This window comes from Betta splendens, chromosome 6 (genome assembly GCF_900634795.4).
Source record: "Betta splendens chromosome 6, fBetSpl5.4, whole genome shotgun sequence".
Classification (NCBI taxonomy): Eukaryota; Metazoa; Chordata; class Actinopteri; order Anabantiformes; family Osphronemidae; genus Betta; species Betta splendens.
In genome coordinates, this window is record NC_040886.2 from 19,339,547 (window position 1) to 19,361,262 (window position 21,716).

The 21,716-nt window shown below is 42.4% G+C and overlaps 1 protein-coding gene across 4 annotated transcripts; it reads right to left on the bottom strand.

The window, feature by feature from the left end:
* Window positions 1–24: 24 nt before the first annotated feature.
* On the bottom strand, window positions 25–20,138 carry rpgrip1l (RPGRIP1 like). Of its 4 annotated transcripts, XM_041071195.2 has the most exons (26): window positions 20,040–20,137; window positions 19,517–19,612; window positions 19,082–19,226; window positions 18,376–18,686; window positions 18,210–18,309; window positions 17,950–18,093; window positions 17,768–17,873; window positions 17,217–17,363; window positions 15,877–15,950; window positions 15,574–15,713; window positions 15,340–15,446; window positions 13,192–13,242; window positions 12,875–13,039; window positions 12,684–12,801; window positions 12,332–12,465; window positions 12,013–12,241; window positions 11,658–11,785; window positions 11,177–11,513; window positions 7,516–7,751; window positions 7,218–7,316; window positions 6,864–7,008; window positions 6,301–6,398; window positions 5,801–5,987; window positions 5,628–5,712; window positions 974–1,110; window positions 25–817 (listed from the first exon to the last, which is right to left on the bottom strand). In XM_041071195.2, exons 2-26 carry the CDS (start codon window positions 19,602–19,604, stop codon window positions 699–701), a joined length of 3,630 nt encoding a protein of 1,209 aa, XP_040927129.1. In that variant the 5' UTR covers window positions 19,605–19,612; window positions 20,040–20,137; the 3' UTR covers window positions 25–698. The 4 variants fall into 4 exon arrangements, 3 of the variants coding, with proteins under 3 accessions (XP_040927129.1, XP_029010141.1, XP_055365883.1); XM_029154308.3 differs by having other exon boundaries at window positions 12,013–12,465; XM_055509908.1 differs by lacking the exons at window positions 25–817; window positions 974–1,110 and adding an exon at window positions 1,261–5,425 and having other exon boundaries at window positions 12,013–12,465; window positions 20,040–20,138.
* Between the last annotated feature and the right edge of the window lie 1,578 nt (window positions 20,139–21,716).

Here is a 21,716-nt window from a genome sequence, read left to right on the forward strand (position 1 = left end):
CACAACCTGAGGCCAATAAACATCTTCACGTGTCTTATTCATATTTATATTATTTTACAAAGCAGGTGACTTTCAAATAATTCACATTTTCAACATACCTAAAGCCAGAAACTTTATCTTTCAATATGTACAAATAATAAGAAAACTGGTCTGATCTAGCATTAACCTGTTAAATGCAAAGAACTGTAATAAATTTCAGTTTTACATTGATGTGATCAACAGAAACTAACTGTCCAGGTGAAAAGCAGCTATGCGTTCCAACATCATGGCTCAAGACATCACAGCAAATGAAACAAACCTGAGGCTTGGATCAGGATCCAGAAGGTTTAAGCTGCTGCTCAAAGTCTCAGAGGATCTAGTTTGTTTGAGGCTGAGTGCAGTGGTTGTTGTTCAGTGGTCCAGTCGGTGTCAGCTGGAGCAGACATCTCACCCGCAGGCGGACCGACGCACTGCAGCAGCAGCTCACAACAGAACCAAGATATGGGAAAAACGTCTCAGGCTGAGGTAGTAACGACTCTGCAGTCGGTCTACAGTCAGTTATAGTAGACTATTCCTAGTTACTGCTGGTTAATGGGAACGATCGACATTTTGTGTTCATTTCATGTTGTATCGAACAAGTGTAACACACACAGAAATATCAGCTCAGTGAGTGAGTGATCAAAGTCGAATCCCTTCTGCTGAGTGTGTGCGGAGCCTCCTCATGATGGAAGCAGGGTTTGACGATCTTGCTCCTGGACGATAGCCTGCAGAGCCTCCAGTCCCTCCACAGACACTCTCAGAGTCCCGATAACCTCACTGATGTCCTCCATGTCTACAACTGCAGGAAAGATCACAGACAGCCTGTGACTACTAACATGATGCTACCAGATCTGAGAAAGCTGCTTTCAGTGTGTGTGTGTGTGTGTGTGTGTGTGTGTGTGTGTGTGTGTGTGTGTGTGTGTGTGTGAGTGTGTGTGTGTGTGTGTTTGCTCACCGTTCAGACTGGCCTCATTCAGGTCTCGCTGTTTCTCCAGGATCTCAGGAATCCTGATGAAGGCCACTCCAATGTCCTCACACTCTCTCTCCTGCTCTTCTTCCTCTGGAGGCTCGCTCACCACCGTGAACCGGATTCTGTCCAGACCCAGTAAAACAAACACAGCCCCAAATCACAACAAGGTTATCTCAAGGCATTTTACAAAGTAAGGTTTGAGACCTTACACAACTAAACCCAACAGATCCCACATACAGCACGCCTTTAATTTAAGAGCAATGAAAACACCTCCAGCAGAACCAGGCTGGATATGGGCGGCCATCTGCCTCGACCGGTTGGGGTGAGAGGAGAGAGTAACAGAAAAGCACAGCAACAACAACAAGCAACAACAAGCAACAACAGAGCACAGGCAGGATGGTTGGACCAGAGACCGGACTGGACACAAGCAGGATGATTGGACCAGAGACTGGACTAAACACAGGAAGGATGGTTGGACCAGAGACTGGACACAGGATGACTGGACCAGAGACTGGACTAAACACAGGCAGGATGGTTGGACCAGAGACTGGACACAGGATGATTGGACCAGGGACAAATATAGCTAAGTATGATCTGCATAACAATAAAAATTTACAGAATGCTTCCTAATAATAATATTATCTAGAGGAGACATGTACTGTATAGGCTGAACAGAATTGGACCAAGCACCGAACCCTGCGGTACTCCATAGCTAATCCTTGTGCATGTAGCGGATGTAGCAATCCACATCTGGACTGAGGTAACCTGACCTACATGTGAACTTAACTCCCTCCTTTGAAGAGCCCCTACGTCCCTTTCAGTCCCCAGAGATAAGGGACCCTGAATCTTTCTCCACGTCTGGACTGAGGAGACTGGCTTCTATCACCACAGGCACCAATTGACGCCAACATCTCAAAGGTCCATATCAAAGAACCATGAGTCCACTTTGTTGATCTACCTGTAAATCCCTCAGGATTCTACCTCTGCTTATCATGCCAAAAGGAGAGGCTGTCACATTTATCACCAAGAAGCTGTCTCTCCCAGAACTGGGACCACCAGCCATAAAATGTGGAATGTGCTCATCAAAGAGAACGAGAGACTTCATTTGGACACAGGTTCTGGTTCAGATGCACCAGAACTTTCAACTTCCATGAAACTGATGTCATTGTATTCTGTGGACAAAATGTTTTCATTTGATATTAGATTGGTTTCTGTGTGATGTTCAATGCCTGATCTACAGATTTGCCAGGAAATTCTTAAAGTACAAAGGGACTTCAACTCATCACCATGCTCTCCTTTGTGTGTAGGCACAAAGTTGAAATAGAGAGACTCACCTTCTTTACTTCTTTTAATCTGTGCAACATACACATGGACTATTTCCACCAGCTACAATTAGGTATCCTCATTATTGTATCACATTTTTAAGTGTTACAATTGTTTAATTAGTAATGTCCAGATTAGGTCATTTATAATTTGATTTTGCTTGCATTTATTATTCGTGTATGTTTTAGTGTTTACTGGGTGTTGCATAAGACAAGACCAGGCATCATGAATAACATTTAATTTGTCACAGCATTGTAAGGGACCATGTATAAGACCTTCTATGCATTTAATATTGCTGTTTAACCATTCTGACTTCTCTGCTTATTTGAGTGTCAAAGTGATCATTACATGTTTATTGTGTTATGGTGTGATGGAACTTTGAGCTTGATGAAAAGAGAAGAGCTTAGTTATGCCAGATTTAGGAGCGATCCAAATCCAATAGTTTGATTCCTGATCTGAAGAGGTGGAACTCTTCACCACTGGTTGAAGTCATTTCTCCGCCCTGCAGTGACCACTGCCCCAGAGGTATTTAAACCAGTGACACCCAAGGCAAAACGGATTTCCCTCTATCTTCAAACTTCTTTCACTTTTTCCTTTTTGCGTCGCATTACTTTTCTTTAATTTTCCTTTGTCCTTAAATTTTGTAAACATAAGTTAAACTTAGAGACACGAACGAACAACGATTTTTGTAACGTTAGAAAGTCATCAAGAAAGTCCGCGAAACTGAAACTATTACAACCAGTCCTTAATTGACTCGCTATTTTTGATCGAACCAATTAAATTAGATTCCAGCCCGTTTGCTTTTTGGGCTAGTTTAGTAGCGCTGACGCTTTGCAACACCCTGAAAGTCCAGCCTGGCTGACTGTTACTCTGCTGAACCCGAGCCGTCCTCATCAATCGCGGGCGACGATTCCTGGCCCAGAGGCCGTGGCACCTGGACCAGAGGGCACCTTTGCTCAACCCAGCCGGTAACGGGAGACGCTGCACAGCGGCTACAGCTCCAAACTAAGGCAAGACGAACATCTCTAATCCTCTGAGAAGTCTGGTGTTTCTCAAAGCGCTAAAATTGAACATTCAAAATTGATTAGTTATCCTTAGATTAGTTAGAGACAAATACTCTTTTCTCTTGATCAAAGCCATCACACACTCAGGTCTTGACCATTCTTTGGGTCTTCACTCATTGATTCATTCACTGTTCATCATCTCATTCTGATCGTTCTCTCATTTTCTATTCTGTTTATTTGAGTATTTCCATATTATGTTATTCATATATCCCGTAGTGTTAGATTAATAAAACGTTAAAAGGAATCTGGTTTTGTGTGCATTGTTCTCCAGGGTCCAGAGTAGGTTTTTTCAATAACGGTTTGACCAATGTGGACGAGCTAATTAAAGGTAGAACTTCTTTGAGTAATCTGGTTGGGATTGGGTCTAAAAGACAAGTGGACGATTTGGAAGAGTTAATTATTGAGGTTAACTATATATGAGTTATGGGGAAGAAGCTGTCTAGGTAAGACAGAGGATTTGGTAAATTTATTAAAGTTGTTGGATCTGGACAGTGATTTCTGTCACTTGGAGGAAGTCGCTGATTAATGTCTTCTCTAATGGTGATAATTTTATTAGTAAAATAGTTCATAAAGTCATTGCTCCTGAGATTTAAGGGGATAGTAGACTCAACACAGCTATGACTCTTTGTCAGCCTGGCTACAGTGCTGAAAAGAAACCTGGGGTTGTTTTTGTTTTCCTCAGTTAAGGAGGAATAATATGTTTGCACAAAGATTTTTTTAAATATTATTAGACTGTCCTTCCATGCTTTGAAGTTTACATTTATTTTGTTGGAACGCCACTGCCTTTCTAGTTGTCGGGTCCTGTGCTTTAGGCTGCGGATCTCTGAGTTATACCACGGAGCTAACCTCCTCCAAATTCACTGCCTTCTTCAGAGGAGGAGTCACTGTGTCTAACATTGTACGTAGAGAAGCTGCAGCATCATCTACAAGACAGTCAACCTGTTCATAAGGATTAACGTGACTGTTCTTTTCTGTGTAGCTACATGACAATTAGGAAAAAGGTGATAGAATCATCTGCTATATTAAGAATTCTTTCCAGCTGCTGCAAGGTCAATTATAGTAAATTCAAAAGTTGATAAGAAATGGTCAGGTAACAGAGGGTTTATTAATTTCAAGCACATATGTCAGGACCACATCGAGGGTACAATTAAAACAATTAGTGGGTTCATTTACCTGCTGAGTAAAACCAATGGTGTCTATTAATGAGTTGAAAGTAGTGCTGAGACAGTTGCTGTCAACATTTACATGAATGTTAAAGTCTCCCACTACAATGACTTTATCTGTGCTAAGAACTAAGTCAGATAAGAATTCAGAGAATTCAGTTAAGAACTCTGAATATGGAGCAGGAGGACGGTAAACAATGAAAAACACAACTGGCTTCCGGGTTTTAGAGTCTGGGTGAGAAAGGCTCAGAGTGAGGCTCTCAAATGAGTTATAACTATGTTTAGGTTTAGCAGTAACTCTGAGTTACTCTCTGAGTTGTCATGTGTGTTGTGACATGAGACGTGTGCACTGTGGTCAGTGTTGCATCCAGACAAGTCCAGACAAGACATGGTTTCACATTACAGCATCTACATATCTGTTTGTATACTTTTAATTAAGTGCTTTAAGTGCCCACTTAAAATAAATAAATAAAAATTACAAAAGTCTTGCTCATGTGTAGCATGTTAACGCTATTGTGAGTATAAATTACAAACATCCAAATATTAACTCCAATTTTGAAAACACACAACATTTTTATTATTAAGCTCTGACTTGTCTTATGAGCCAATGTGAGCCAGTGTGTGAAGCTCTGTGCTCTGGATGAGAGAGTCCTCTAGGAGGCTTTTGGTGAAAAGAATTTGCTTGGTTTTGGAATTCTTTATGATTGGCAAATCGTTTCGATTCTCTCGGTCTTTGGTGCTCTCCCACAACAATTAGTTTAAAGGATCAACAGTATAGGCAGCACTTATCATCATGATCAGCATGTCTTCACTCATCAGCCACACCACTGGCTAGCTAGCTACAACACCGGTGGCAGCACATCAGGAGGCTGTCAATGTAGCTCACACTGCAAAATAGCACAGAATGAATTGTAATGTAATGTATTTGATTCATTTAATTCAGCTTGGATTTTTTGTTTGTGCAGGGCTAATTTGGCTTAGAGGGAACAGTGGTCATACCCTCATGGCAGTTTATTCAGGAGCGACGTTCACACAGTCACACACATCGCCTACAAAAAAGTCAAGTGAGAGCCCCTGTCATCTCCTCACCTTTCCATCGAAGGGTTCCGTCCCTGAAGGACTCCTTTGAGCAGATGTCGCCTTGTCTCGTTGTTCTCTGCATCCACAGGAATGACTGGGACAGAATTAATGGATCAGTCAGCTTTGACAGCTCTTCTGGCCTCAAAACAAGACTAGAATAAATTAGCTCTGAACAGCTTCACCTTTACTGAAGTTAAAGTTGATGCTCTTTCCCAGTGGAGGCTTAGGCAGAGACACAGGGGTTTCCTCTGTGGGCAGGTCCAGGAGGGAGTACTCCACAAAGAGGCGGACCACGCTGCTGTCCTGAGCCACACGAGACTCTGGCCTGAGGCTCAGCGATACAACCTCCACCCGTAATCGCTCTGAGGGCTGAGGACCAACACATGAAGAGCGGTTTAGAGACGGCCAAGCAGCACCTGCTGTGCTTTAACTAACCACATTTGGCTGGAACCACCTGAAAACCTGTGGAAGGTTTAGAAACAGCAGTGTGCTATGAAAAACAAAACACCTTCATGAATGAGCCACAATCAACAGTTCAGCTCTGTTCCGCTCTCTTGGGCGCCTGCACCACAACAACAGGAAAAATCTTTGGTGCGTGGTCTGGGCTCCCTCCCTGCAGACGGCTGTACACTAGCTCCAAGGTTTCCTCTCAGTGTGGAGGGTAAACAGGAGCTTCACTCACTTTCCTCCCCGTGGCCTGTCCATGAACAATGCAGTCATCGCTGTCTGACTGAGTCAATTCACTCTCATCCTCTTTGGCTGCTGGTGCATCTTCGGTATCTGAGCAGATCCATACAGGGAAAAAGTATGAAACAAACAAACAGAAATGAGATCAATCTTTGGCGAAATATGAGCCGACAAACCGCTGAGTGTGAAAACAAGCCCTGATGGAATGGAGTAAGATGCTCACGAACATTTATGAAGCCTGCACTAAAGATTATTGGCAGCCACATGTAATATTTACGGCCACTCTGTTCAGGAAGCACAGGGAGAACACAGACACATTTGCACTTTAACACAGAGTGAAGGGCCTTTGGCGTTTAGGGAACAGCTGCTCGGGTCTGACCCATGATGAAAACAAACCCGTTCAACGCTTGTTTTGTGTCCACAGTAGAAATGAAAGTATGAGACACTGCAGATGTTGTAAACACAGCAAGTAGACAAGATGAGACAATAAGACAGCAGCAACCTCTCGTTCATTTATTCATCAACACTGTAACACTCAAGATCCTATTATTGAATTACCTGCCATGATCTCCTCAGACACTTCAGAATCATCTGAGTAGGACTGGGAGCTCGTTGGGAGCAGCTGGCCTTCAGAAACATGAGACTCATCATCATCCTCTAACTCTGCGGTGCCTCGAGGCACTGAAGCCTCTTCAGATACAACCTGTGGACACTTACGTTAGCATCTGAACCCAGATAAACTGTTATTCGTTCCAATTAGTTCCAAATTAACCCTAGTTAATTTGGAACAAATTCTGATCCGGATCAAACCGGGTTGATATGTATTAAAGGATGATGCAAACATGAACAAGCTAAAGTCAGCATCTTTCCATTGCTAGTAGGTTCGTTCTTGTTCAGTAGCTTTTCACTCACCTGGTTGTCGGCAGCTGAGGCATCTACAAACTTGACTTGTTTTCTGGCAGCAGGTCCGTCCTTCCTGCAAGTTTTCTGTCTCTGTTTTGGCAGTGGAGTCTGATGTTCAGATAAATGGCATTAAGAACACATGGAAGTTATTGTCATGATGAACTGCATTAGATACACGGAAGAACATTGTTCACCATCACATAACTGCAATAGTCACATCATTTCATTATCATAACCGTCTCTGCATGCGAGAACAAGCTATAACCTGCTCTGACCTTGTGCTCTGCTAGGCCACAGCTGGACTGACCTTAGAGGAGAGAGGAGAAGGGTGAAGTCCCACGTCCACAGCTTCACTCTCCTCCTCCATCTGTAGCTGGTCCTTCTCTCTGTGCTGCTCAGGCGTCGGATCCTCTGTTTCTTGAATGAAATTTGCCATTTTAGCAGGCACGGTGGAGCCTGACAGTACGTAGGCTGACTTCCACTTCAGTGTGACGTCTATGTGCCCAGCAGGGAGCCCAGAGGGACCAGCCAGCTCAAACACTCCTAGGATAAGGCGAGATAAAGCCTGCACTGAGACTGGAGCATGAGATTTGACAAATATGACAAATATATAATACAATCCTCCCCAGCGGGCACACAATTGACCTTCAAAGTTAAAATATGGTAGAAACAATGTCAGTCGCTGATGTGACGTTAATGTAACATTGAAACAGTGTTAATTCTAACGGTTGTAAAAAGGGTGACAAATACTGATAAATCAACATTGACATATGGTTCAAATACTGTCAGTTGTATTTGTAACATTGAAGTAACGTTGAAACACCATTTAATTGGAACTGTTGAAAAAAGGTTGACAAAATAATCATAAATCAACGTAAAGTCAGTTGTTTCTGTGGCATTGAGGAAACATTGAAACAACGTTTGATGCTGACGTTTGTAAAAAGGTTGACAAAATACCTTACATGAAATAAAAAATATTTTAATGTTAAAATTAGAGATTTTATTTAACATATATTATTAATCAGACTTTATTTACTGTACATGTAAATAATTATTTAAATTAATATTTTATTTAACATATAATATTTTTAATTGATTTGGTTATCATGCATTCTATTTTTAACTGTTTTATTGAGCTTTCTTCATAGATTGTATGTGGTTCTCTTAATGTCAATGTCACCCAAACGGTGATGGGAAAGTGTGTGCTGCAGCAGAGAAGAAGCAACTGTTTTAGAGCACGGTAATGTAGCAGATATTTTTTAAAGGGAAGTGAAAATTATTTAAACATATTAGTAGACTTTTAGTCTGTAGTTATGTTTGAACTTAAGGGTCCTTAACGGAATTTCATTACATTGGTTTAAATATTCAGAATTTATGAAAATTATTTAAATATGTGTTTTGATTTTTGTCCTTAGATGCTGTCATCACAACTTATGACACTACATCATCAAATGCAGCGACTTCCTCCAAGTGACAGAAATCCCCGTCTAGATCCAACAACTTTAATAACTTCAAAGCATGGAAGGACAGTCTAATAATATTTTTAAAAAAATCTTTGTGCAAACATATTATTCCTCCTTACCTGAGGAAAACAAAAACAACCTGTCACGGACTCAAGGCAGCGGACCCACACGCACAGCGGAGACAAGGCTCAGTTAACAACAGGGTTTATTCGAGCTCGTGGTCAGGCAGGCAAGGGTCGGTACATAGGTAGATCATCGGTAGCAGCACAGACGAGGATAAGGCAAACGGATGTCAAAAACAGGCAATGGTCAAACTCACACAGGCAGACGGGATTATCACAGGCTGGGCTGGAGACGTGGTCAGGAACAAAACAGGATCAAAACGCACGGCAAGGTAAAGGTAAGAATGCTGGAAAGTTGAACGGGTGAATGAACAAACAATCTGGCAAGGTGCTGGGCTTAGAGGTGGTGCTTAAATCCTAAGTGATGATGATGGCTGGATAGTTAGCAGGTGAGTAATTAGTAACAGGGCACAGGTGCGTCAAACTAAAACCGGAGGTAAAGCTGGAACTGAAAACATGGGCACTGAACAGGAAGTGGTACAAAATAAAACCGGAAATGATTGAGTGCAGTGGCTAAATGACCTGGACTGTGACACAACCCCAGGTTTCTTTTCAGCACTGTAGCCAGGCTGACTAAGAGTCATAGCTGTGTTGAGTCTACTATCCCCTTAAATCTCAGCAGCAATGACTTTATGAACTATTTTACTAATAAAAAAAAAAAAATTAGAGAAGACATTCAGCAGCGACTTCCTCCAAGTGACAGAAATCACTGTCCAGATCCAACAGCTTTAATAAATTTACCAAATCCTCTGTCTTACCTAGACAGCTTCTTCCCCATAACTCATATATAGTTAACCTCAATAATTAACTCTTCCAAATCGTCCAGTTGTCTTTTAGACCCAATCCCAACCAGATTACTCAAATAGGTCCTACCTTTAATCAGCTCGTCCACATTGGTCAAACCTTTATTGGAAAAACCTACTCTGGACCCTGGAGAACCATTATTAGCTTAGCTTTGGAGTACCGCAGGGTTCTCTTCTTGGTCCAGTACTGTTCAGTCTATACATGTCTCCTCTAGCTGAGATTATTAGGAAGCATTCTATTAATTTTCCAGATATGCAGATGATACTCAATCATATATGTCTTTGGAACCAAATGAAACAGATCAGCTAGTCAAAATTCAAAGTTGTTTAAAAGACATCAAATCCTGGATGTCCCAAAACCTCCTTCAACTAAATTCAGATAAAACCAAAATTCTTATCGTTGTAAGACACTATTGAGTCAGATAGCCACCCTTGATGACAGGGCCAGCTCTGGGCATAGGCAAACTAGGCGGTTGCCTAGGGTGCCACCTGCTTGGGGGGCTCCGCTCCAAGCCAGAAAAAAACATGTAAACACGCCCATAGCAGAGGAGAAGGGCGCAAAATCACGATCTCATCTAGAGCAACAAAACGCGTTCATCCTGCTGGATGACATAACATTAGGTTTCATTTCACCTTTCTATTTAGATTTTACTGTGAGGAACCTTGGTGTCATCTTCGTCCAGGATCTCTGTTTTAAATCATACATTAAACAAATCTCCAGAACCGCCTACTTCCATCTTACAAATATAGCTAAAATCAGAAGCATCCTGAACATTGATGCAGAGAAACTGATCCATGCATTTGTTACCTCTAGGCTGGACTACTGTAACTCCTTACTCATAGGATGTCCTAACAGCTCTTTAAAAAGCCTCGAGCTGATTCCAAATGCCGCGGCAAGAGTTCTGACGGGACTTAGAAAGAGAGATCACATTTATCCTACATTAGCTTCTCTGCACTGGCTGCCTGTAAAATGTAGGATAGCATTTAAAATTCTCCTACTTACCCACAAAGCACTTAATGATAAAGCTCCTTCTTATCATAGAGTATCATAGTACTTTATGCTCCCAGCAGAACGCTTCGTTTTCAGCGCTGGGCTACCTGTGGTTCCTTTGAGTCTTTAAATGTAGAATAGGAGGCAGAGCTTCCAGTCCCTGCTCCAACCATCCTGCCTGTGTCCAGTATCTGCTCCAACCGTCCTGCCTGTGCTCTGTTGTTGCTTGTTGTTGTTGCTGTGCTTTTCTCTCTCTCTATGCCCTCAAGGCAGATGGCCGCCTACATCCAGCCTGGTACTGCTGGAGGTTTCTTCCTCATTAAAAAGGGAGTTTTTCCTCTCCACTGTTGCTGTCTAATTGTAATTAAAGGTTTGCTGTATGTGGGATTTGTTGGGTTTAGTTGTGTAATGTCTTAAACCTTACCTTGATAAGTACCTTCAGATAACCTTGTTGTGATTTGGCGCTATATAAATAAAACTAAATTTAATTGAATATTCTGTTTTTAGTCTTGGTGGTGCAAAGCAGTACAAACAATACCAAAGGTGCCAGTTCTATTCAGTTCATGAAGAAGCAGGGTCTCAGTCTTACCTGTGACCCCTTGGTCCTGAGCCAGAGGTAGCAGTGGTATGCTGGCCTTCCCCAGATATAGGTCCATCTGCTCCTCTTTGTTGTCAAACACATAGAAGTGAACCACCTCAGATTTTAGGTACTGGTCCAGATCTGCATCCATCAGGACGCAGTAGGCCTGGAGGTCATTAAAGTGGGGGTTGCAGCAGTCATTAACAGTGTCGCTGACATTGTCAGGGTAGTCAAAGAACTTATAGACCACATAAGGACTCGGCTGCTGAGAGTTTGTGGACTGAAGGTCTCGACAGCAGTGAACAGTGACAAAGAGCTTGTTCCTTCTGCTGTTGTGTGTCTGCAACTGGGGACAGAAATCAGTCAGAAATTCAGTCCAAGTTGCAAGATATATACAGAAGAGAAGAGCAAGATGAGCAAAACTACAGTATCACTTAATGAAAAAATACAACAGGTCCAAAGACCCTGTTTGCCAGAGTGTAACGCTTACCTGCACAGCATGGGCATCGCCCAGAGCCTTCACCCTGTCTTTATAAAGGCAGATGGTCTCTGGCATAGGAATCCTCAGCCTGAGCCAGTAATCTACAGACCCAAAGGGCTGCATGTCGTCAGACAGACCTGAACCAAAGAGTGTACAGTAAACACAGAGTTACACTAACATCTGTCTGTATGTATCCACAGCTGGATTCACTGGTTCCCTTGAACATGTGTGTTAATTCCGAAGGATTCAGAAAATTCTTCTTTACTAAGAAATGTTTTACAAATCTTGGATTTGTAAAACATGACTAGACATGAAAAAGGTGTCAAGGGGATAGTTAGCGTTGGTGAGATTTGGTCTCACTCACCCATCAGAGGTATGGTACCGTGAACTTTGCCTTCCTGCTCCAGCAGCTGCTGCAGTCCTATGCGTCCAGTTGCCAGAGTCCTCCATCCTAATCCCAAAGCCTGGTGCAGCTCGACAGTAAGTGAGTCTTTGTGAAGGTAGTGGAGGAATGGTTCATCCATTCTAACCACATACTTAGATGTGAAGCTGTATTTCGGGTGGTGGCCCTTCACTTCAGGAGTGGAATGGAGCTCAAACAGATAGAAGGAGTAGGTGAGAAAGGTGGACGGTTCAGGATCACCCAGAGTCTCCAGGGCAGACGCCGACAGAGACGAGCTTACTATATGAAACTCCAGGACGTTTTCTCCACGCTCCAAGTGAAGTGATCCATCAAAGTCATCCGCTTCATCCTCAGCTGTGATGTCTGGTTTGGAAACGTAGGTTCTGGTGCCGTAGGCGATGTCCCTGAGCTGAGCTGAGAAGAAAAACAGAATGTCAGCAATGATCAGTCTCAACCAATCAAGTTAATGTTTAATAAATGTTTATTTTATGTGTTTCCAGGCTTAAGCTAAGATAAGATAATGTGAACTACTGCTGCTTTAGCTTCTTATCGGAAAAAGAACATTTCTGAACTAGTCCATTAGACAGTATTCAGCTTGTGCTCCACAGCTGGATGACAATTTGCATAACAACCTTCCAGTTTTCTGATCTTTGATGCCCGTGTATCCAGCAGCTTTGCTTGTTGTTCCAGCTTCTGCTCGTAACAGAGTTTGTCACTGTCCATCTTCTTTAACGCAACCTCCAGCTCCGCCTGCAAGAAAAAAATTTTGTAATTAACTTGGGTGCATGATCTAACACTCTGTCAGCGTGTGAACTTCCTCCACCTTGTAGTCTTCGCTGATCCTGCTCTCCATGCTCAGGACGTTTCTAGTCTTCTCCAGCTCCTGGATGGTTTCAGCGTGAGCCGCACGTAGCTTCCTGAGGGAACTCTCCCCCTCTTCCACATCCTTCAGAAAGCTCAGGTCTCCGCTCCTTTGAGATTTACCTGTCTGTAGGACAGGAGGAGGAAGACGCTGATAAAGACGCTGGAAAAGCTTGTACCACAAATCATCCCAAAGACGCTTCATGTACTGTTAACAGATGACAAACACTGAGCAGCTAACACATGCTGCCAATATTAGAAGGTGGACTGTGGACTGACCTTTATCTGCAGCACTGCCTCAGTGATTTCAGCTGTGCTGTGGTCATTCTCCTGCCAACCACAAACAATGCCTCCATTAAACTATAAAGCACATGTGGTGAAAACCATCCATCTCTTTCTGTATAAGCTCCAAGTTCTCTTACGGTGGCCACCCAGCAAGGTTAAAATATTGTTCAAATATGGTTGAAATGATGTCAGTTGCTTTTTTGATGATGATGATAAAACGTTGAAACAATGTTTAATGCTAAACATTGTAAAAAGGATGACAAAATGCTTAGAAGTCAACTTTGAGAAATGTCGGAAATAATGTCAGTTGTTTTTGTGACTTAAATGAAAAGTTAAAAGAATGTTTAATGCGGTTGTAAAAAGACTGAAAAAACTTGAAAATTTTTTTTTTTTATAAATGTTAATATTAAAATGACAGATTGTCTTCAACATATATCATTAGTCAGACTTTATTTAGACATAAATAATTATTTTAATTCATATTTTATTTAATAATGCTTTTCTTTTTTTAGTCAAGTTTTGATTCATGCGTTCCATTTTTAGCTGTTTTATTTAGTTCTCTTCATGGATTGTATGTGGTTCTCATAAAATATCAACTATCTAGACTATAGTCACAATAGCATAATTCAAATGGTGATGGAAGAGTGTGTGCTGAAGCAGCAAAAACACCAAGCAACTGTTTTGGAAAGAGTATGGCGATCTAGCAGCAATTTTTAAAAGGTAAGACAAAATTATTTAAACAAATTAGACTGTTAGTCCATGCTTATGTTTGAATTAAATGTTATCTTTACATTTTTATTTGCATATTTATTGTATCTGTATTTATTTAATGTTCAATGCTGGTCCAAAACAAAGATTTGTGTGTTCTGTCCAAACATATTTTACTGGTGCACAAAGAAAAGCATGTAAAAGAAAGCAGCAGTATAAGAGAAGATGCTAAAGTTTCACAGTGTTTGTTTGTTTTGATGTATTTGACATTTCCATTTGCTCTTATGTGTGTACAGCCAGTGAGGTATGATTATTTAATGTTTGTTTCCTGTCATTCATTCATTTATGTACTATGATAAATGTGTTACGTATTTGTTGTAGTTTGACGGTGCACATTGGTGGATTTTGGTGGATGACGAAAGAAAATAAGGAGCAACAAGCATGGCTCATCAACCAGGCGGCACATAAACAACCAGAGCGTCCACGTCGCCATGCTACCTGTCCAGTCAGTATCGACACTGTAGGCTCTAAATTGGTGATTTCTGACCCCCAACGACATCTCTGCCTCCTCCACCTCTCCATCGGCTCCGACACCTGCCCCAGACTACCGGCAGCTCCTCTCCTCTTTGGACTCTTTAGCTCCCTGATCTGAGCTCCCATAAATGGGACGTTTCACCTCCGTACTCTAATAAATACTGCCTGCTCTGCAACCAGTCTCTGGGTCTGAATCTGCTCACTCACAGTTTGGTACAAAGCCATGTTTTAACAAGTTTTCTTGCAATTTCAACGTTTTTCATCTTCCAAATTTAACAGTTAATTCAACATAAATGCAAGGTTGATAAAAGAAAAAACACGAATCAACGTATGAACACATAACAATTGATAATTGACCAGAAATCAACATAAACTTAACATTGATTAAAAAAAAACATAAATCAACATACATGCGTTAAAACGTTGATGATTGACCATAAATCTACGTAAACATAAGCTTGAAAATTGGCCATGAATTAACATAAATGCAACATTGATAAATGACCATAAATTAGCTAAATGTAACGTTGACAATCAACCGTAATGCAGCGTTGAAATAAAAGTGCCCCATCAACGTTGATTCACGATTCAAAATCTAAAACATAATCCAATGGTTATTCAACTATAATTATAATGTTGCCTTAACGTTGTCTCAACATTGAAATGCCTGATGGGCAAGCTGAGTTGCCTTTCCTCTAGTTTATCATGATATGATTTAAAATGTGGCTGATGACTCAATTAGAGGCTTTCCTCCACGAAACCATGTAAAGTATAAATTTATCCTGGTTGAATTCAGGATCATGTTAGCAGGCGGCACACATCTGCTGCAGTAGTTACTCTCCCACACACACGTATATACACATTACCACCAGCAAGAAGCTTATTGTGAAGTTAGCTCACCCGACTGTAGAATGCTAAACGATCATTCAGTTCCTCTATTTGTTGCTTCTGTTCTAGAAACTGGATTTGAAGCTTCTTATTCTTTTCTGTAAGCATCTCATTCACATCTGAAACAATAGATACAATAATAAAATCAGGATACTGAGTCATGTTAGCTTCATGATTTATACCACACTCATCACTTCTGTAATTTGTACGTCCACTGAGATAAACAGGGATAGTGCAGTCGAGAACCTCTCTCAGTCCTGATTCTGTCGAGGATTTTGTTTTTGTCAGCGAGGTCAGCCTTCAGTGCTGTCTCCAACTGCGTGATCTGAAGCTTCAGCAGCTGCTCCTGAATCTGCCATTTCTGCTGCTGGGACACATCAAATGCACTGAAAACATGTGAAAAATAACAATTAGATTGCAACAGGAAGAGGCTCAGTTCACATACTGTATAAGGACGATGCACTGAAGACACAGTCCTACAGCTTTTAGGGTAATGACAATGTGTCCAGAGCTGTTTCATATGCTCACCTCAGAGGTGAAGCATCTCACCTGTTCACCAATTTTTCATTGTTCTCCCTCAGTCGCTCCCTCTCTTGCTCCAGATCCCTGATCTGTTCCTGCAACTAAACAACAACAGCAGAAGAACAGTTTAATTTGCATTAGTCACTATAGTGCTGGGTCACCCACTGGAAGACACGTCATCACTTCCAACCAGTAGATACTATATATAGATAGATGAACTTTATTAATCCCACAGTGGGGAAATTCAACTGCTACAACAGCCACAAGAAGACAGCAAAAAAAGAGAAACATTAGACTTGTCTGTTGTTTGAGTAACTGTACAAGAAGGTATTGTATGAGCTTCAAGAAGGAAGTGAAACACTCAATATATTATACTATATAACTGTCCAACAATAGACAACGACAGAGCAAGTGTTTACGATAGGAAGGTGAGGTCGGAAGAGTCTGAGCTGCTTTTACCATCAGCAAATTAGTTACATTAGTCTAAGAAGAAAGAAGCCTTTATTGGTCATTATCCATTACAATGTAAAAACGAAAGTGGTCTTCTGCATTTAACCCATGCCCCGGGGAGCAGTGGGCTAACTAACACACCTGATCAAGGTAATCAGCAGGGAGAATTGTGTTATGGGAAAAAATGTTTCTTTCTTTTTGTATGCCGTTATGTTTTGTCTTTGTCTTGTATGTTTTTGACATTTCACCTAGATTGTTCATGGTTGTCTCTGCCTGATAGACTCCAGCTCCCAAACCTAAGGCCGGGGAGTTGTGTCTCTGTCTGTTGAGACTTAGTGCTCCTTTCTCTCTGATAGTCAGACGTCAGCAATGCAGGTGTGAGAATGTAAACATCTCCACACACACTGCGACAGGGATGGGATGGTGCATGCACTCTGATTGGGCCACACAGACAGTTCCACCGTGGTCGGACAGAGGGGATAAAAGGCAGAAGCAACTTGAGGATCGTGGGCTCTTTGCATCACACCTTCGTGGTGTGTGCACTGATCTCAGCTGGTTTTTGGTTTGTTGATGTGCACGATCAACATCCATGTTTTTGATTTGCTTTCCCCATTATTTTTATTTTCCTTAATTTTCATAATAAATCTCACAAAACACAACTCTCTGATTTGCCACTTTATGGGAAATTTCCACCACAGTTGGACAACCAGGAGGACAATAGCTCTCGAGGACCAGGAATGGGCATCCCTGATCTAGAGCATGCTTAGCTTCAATAAGATGCTTGAGACTGCAAGAACCTATCAGACAAGTCTTCTCATCAAATACTAAATATTAGTGTGATTAAAATCGTTTGTTTGAAACTGAAATAACCTGCCTGTCAGTAAGTTTCTCAGCTCTTGAAACGGCAGAGGTCTCACCTGCTCCAGGTTCATCCTGGGTATGCTTGCACTCTGCAGCTGCTTCTCCAGGTCCATACTCCTTATCCTCTCGTCATTCAGCTGAGCCGACAGCTCGTCCACCTTTAGCATTGCTGTGTCGTGACTGGCCTTCAGCACTTGCTGCTTCTAAACTCCAAGGATTAACACATTAGGGAAGTCATTCTGCACAAACACACTGTGCCTTACAGGAAGCAAAGAAAAGGGGATCACTGATTCCTGACTCTAATAATCACTTTACTTTGTCCATCTACATCAGGTGATGTAGAGAGGTACAAGTCATCTTCTGCTTTATGGAACTTAATTTCGGTGGCAAACACATGTTAAGAATCAGAGCAGGACATCAGTCAAAATGAATCAAAAGAAAGGCTGCTACCAAATCAAACATGAATCAACGCCCTTCTGTCTTATTCATGAATGTAAACTTCGGACTGTTACTGTCAGAGACAAAGGGGATGCCCGCTCCCCACAAAGAAGCAGGCATTGATCTGTCGGAGCTGAATCCAGTTTGTGCTGTTCTTGCAGGATCTCACCTCTTGTATTTGTAAAAACCGAGCCTCCAGCTCTGTCACAGCAGTGGACCTGTCAGCCAGCTGCTTCTGCAGCCTCATCGTGGTGACATTGCCTTTGACATGTGACCTGACAGAGACACAACAGTGTTACAGTATGAAGGAATTAAGACTCATTAGTCTGTCATTTAGATCCAAACATTTACCTCAGTTTAGATGTCTGTTGCTGTCGGACCTGCAGGAGTTTCTCCTCATATTCTGCCTCTTTCCTCCTCAGCTCCTCCCTCAGCAGCTCTGAGGCAACCTCCATCTCCTCCATCTGGTTCTGCTGGGACTCTATGACATTCTCTCTGATGCACAGACACAAACAGCACCAGGTAAAAACATGTATTATTCACACACTGACTGATGAACTCTGTTGGTTACTTTGTGGCTGGACGTAAGGAGCCTCTTTCACATTACTTACAGGTTCCGGACCTCTGCCCTGGCCTCCTCCAGCAGACTGTGTCCATATCGAGGCAGCTGGCCGATCGGAGGTCTACCTCCACCCTCCAAACTCCTCATGCCTGCAGGAAAAAACAGTTGTCTTAATCTGCCGGGATTTTAATATGTCTTTTCCAAGTGTAACTGACATTTTGGTTGTGTTTGAGGTGACAAGGTGTCATCCCTCAGCTTCTTTAGCCCAGAGTTGACCCTTGACTGAACATGGCCATATGCTGACGGCCTCCTGCTCTGAGAGTTCATTAGCTGTTGTTTAGCCACGAGGAGGCGCTGCTTTAGTCCCTCATTGTCAGTTTGGAGTCCCCGGACCTTCTCCTGGAGCTCCTCCATCATCTCCTCCATCTCAACATCTCGAACTCTGGACACAGGATTAGCTTCCCCTAATGCTAGCTGCTCCATTCGGCCTCTGTCCTTAACCAGCCGCAGCAGCTTTGTGCCAAGCCTGAGGGGTAGAGAAGGAGCAGATGGATGATAGATTACAAGATTAGAATTATTATTATTATTATTATTATTAAGAACAATGGTGTCTCACAGTGGAAATAAAAACATTTCTTTTTGTAAAACAAAGCTGCCAAAATCTCCTCCTAATTTAAGTAGATGTGATATTTACATATTTAGCCTCTTTTCAAAAGGTAAATGAAGCACCTTGATGAACTTAGTTGGTTACTGAATCATTTGAAGCTTATCCTCATGAGAGTCACAGGCTGCCCAAGATGTAAGATGAGTAGAAAAAGATATTCTGACCGTTTCCTCAGATGCCTTGTCATTCATTTAAATTCAACTGAAGATGAATGTTAATGTGACCAGTTCGGAAGGTCTGCTGTGTGTATCTCTCACTTTTTGATCTTGTCGTCTTGTTTGTGAATATGCTGTTTGAGGACAAGGGTCTCGTCATGAAGGCGCAGGAACCGGTCCTCCAGCTCCTCCCTGGATACTCGGGAGATGTCCTGTGGTGCCCAAGCATTTTGATACGCTGAAGAGTCTGCCAGAGAAAATAAGATTCTGAAGAAAGTCTTTATCATTTATTCCGTTTCTCTATTTGTTCATTGTTCATTGCACAGACAATGCCTTGGATCCCGTGAAGCTGTGGGATCTAATCTTAGAATTGTGAAAGAAACAATGAATGTGAACGTGATGAACTGGAAGCAACGTTGCTTTCAGTTCATCCCTGAGCTATTTTCTTTCTGACTCCTAGAAGAACGGCAGACTCCATCTCTTGTCCTCCTAACTCGGAGCAGTCGTGGCTCCTTGAGGACACGCAGCGCCACAGACCTGAGGGACCAGCTGTAGGTCCGGACACAACGGCTGGAACGTCTCTGACCGGGGCGTCTCCCGCTGTCTCGTCCAGTAACGTGGACATATTTCAGCCTGAAAGTAAAAGGTTCCTTATTCATCAAAACTCCAGACGAGAAAGCAACGTTTCATTGCTTAATTTCTTGATAAAATGTTAAACCGTTTATTTTAAAGTAACTTTATTATCAAAATATGGCAAGTCTTCATTCTTCCACGACCTGATGATTCTTTAAGTTACCGCTACTTGAGTTAACGAGAAGCCACCGAGTGGATGTTAAGCTCAGGTTCGTCAGCTCCAGAATGAAAGGAGCAATTGGTTTTGTGATTGGTTTCGTAAAACAAACGTTGAATTAGCTTAGCTAGCTTAGCTGCTAGCCGCTAGTGTCAATGCAGCTAAAGGACTAACTCACTCTTTTAATTATAGTTATTTGGGAATATTTTACCGGTGTTATATTGAAATCTTGTGGTAAAGTTATGTGGCCGCGTTCTAAACATTTCGTACCTTTTACGGCGACTTCGTTCAGGTTAGATGGTTGCTACAGACAACATAGGAGGTCGTTATGTGGCCACTACGCATGTGTGAGGTGAGAGTTCTGGGAAATGTAGTTTTTTCTGAACTGAAAGCTTTGCGCTTGTTAACTCCAAAACGCCCAGTGTTTCACAACAACTAAAGGTCCTTAAGGAGAACTTACTTTTTCTGAATGTTGTTGTGATTCTTACTTGTAGTGATGTTCCTCTCGTTCTCCCCATCAGCATCAGTCAAACACACTGTATAGAAATAGGACTTATCTGGTTCAGGTTTAGTACGTGTGTAATATGGGATCGCACTATTTATGAGTGTGGTGGTGAGTTGCTCATGGGTGCACGTTTCCTTGGAGTTTGATAGACATGCTGTCAGAGTCCGCCTCCCATGAATTGGAAATGGGCTAATTTAGCAGCCGGAGATGAGCGTGCTGCTGGACAGAATGAGTCCACTCTACTGTACATGTCAGGCTCCTGCTCGTCTACACTGTGAGCACTGGACCGTGACAGTCTCCCATCACTGCAGCATCTTCCAGCCTTGACCCCTGACCCCTGTCCTCACCTCTTTGGGACAGGGTGATTTGGGACGGTACGGTAAGAACCAACGGCCGTCAGTCAGTCAGAGAGTCAGCCTGCCATTGAAATCTGTGATGCTTGTCAAACTTTTGCTCAGGAGGCCGTGGCCATTTCCCTACAGCTACTGTGAGATGCATGACCGCAGTCTCCATCCTCCCACTCTAACACAGCGTCTGACCTGTGTTCAGATGAGGAGCAGGTCAGAGCTCTGGATAAAAATAAGTCAGTATAACACAACAGCCCTGCAACAAATCCTCCCGACACTATAAGGCTCAGTTTGTGTTGTGCTTTCTCTGGAGTCCTATCTGGAGTCCAGAAAGTGAAAGACGGTACATATGCAGTTTGAGCCACTTATCATATATATATAAAAGTCTTAAGTCAAGTAAAGTGTCCTTTACTCCAGAGGAGTTAACCCCCACACTCCATCCTAAACCCTTAACCTTTACTGTACTTTGTTTCTTTATTCATAAGGTTATCTAGTTAATAATAATCTACATATAATAATCTGAGCAGATGAAAAGTGTCAGAAATGTGACACTAGGTGGCACTTGGTCATCATAACTGATGAGTTGAACCATCCTCCTCTTTATAAAGGCTCCAGGGTACAACCCCTTATTAGACTTGATGTCTGAGGTCCTGATACTCGTGTGACTGGGGTCCATTTAGTTTGTGACACACACCACTCTGCTTCTCTAACAGATGGTTGGTTCTGTTCTGCTGGTAAAATGTGATGGACCCATCTGGAACTGAGTCCAAAACAAAATGATCAGTTATTACAGGGAGGAGACTGGCACACCTTGACCAGGTGTGTTTATCCAATCAGCAGCTGACTGACACACATGAACAAGGTAATCAGCGGGGGGAGTTGGAAAACCAGCAGGACACTGGCTCTCAAGGACCAGGGTTTTGGACCCCTGGTCCAGAGGAACCGCATGGTGATGGCCTGAGACAAATGCACAGAGCAAAGTCAAACTGTAGCAGCACACGGATATGAGCCGGTAGCGAGCTGAAGCGTGACGCGCGACCTGCTGCCCCTCCCAGGCACTCGTTGACAGATGTGCAGCTGTAGCTGTGACAGGTG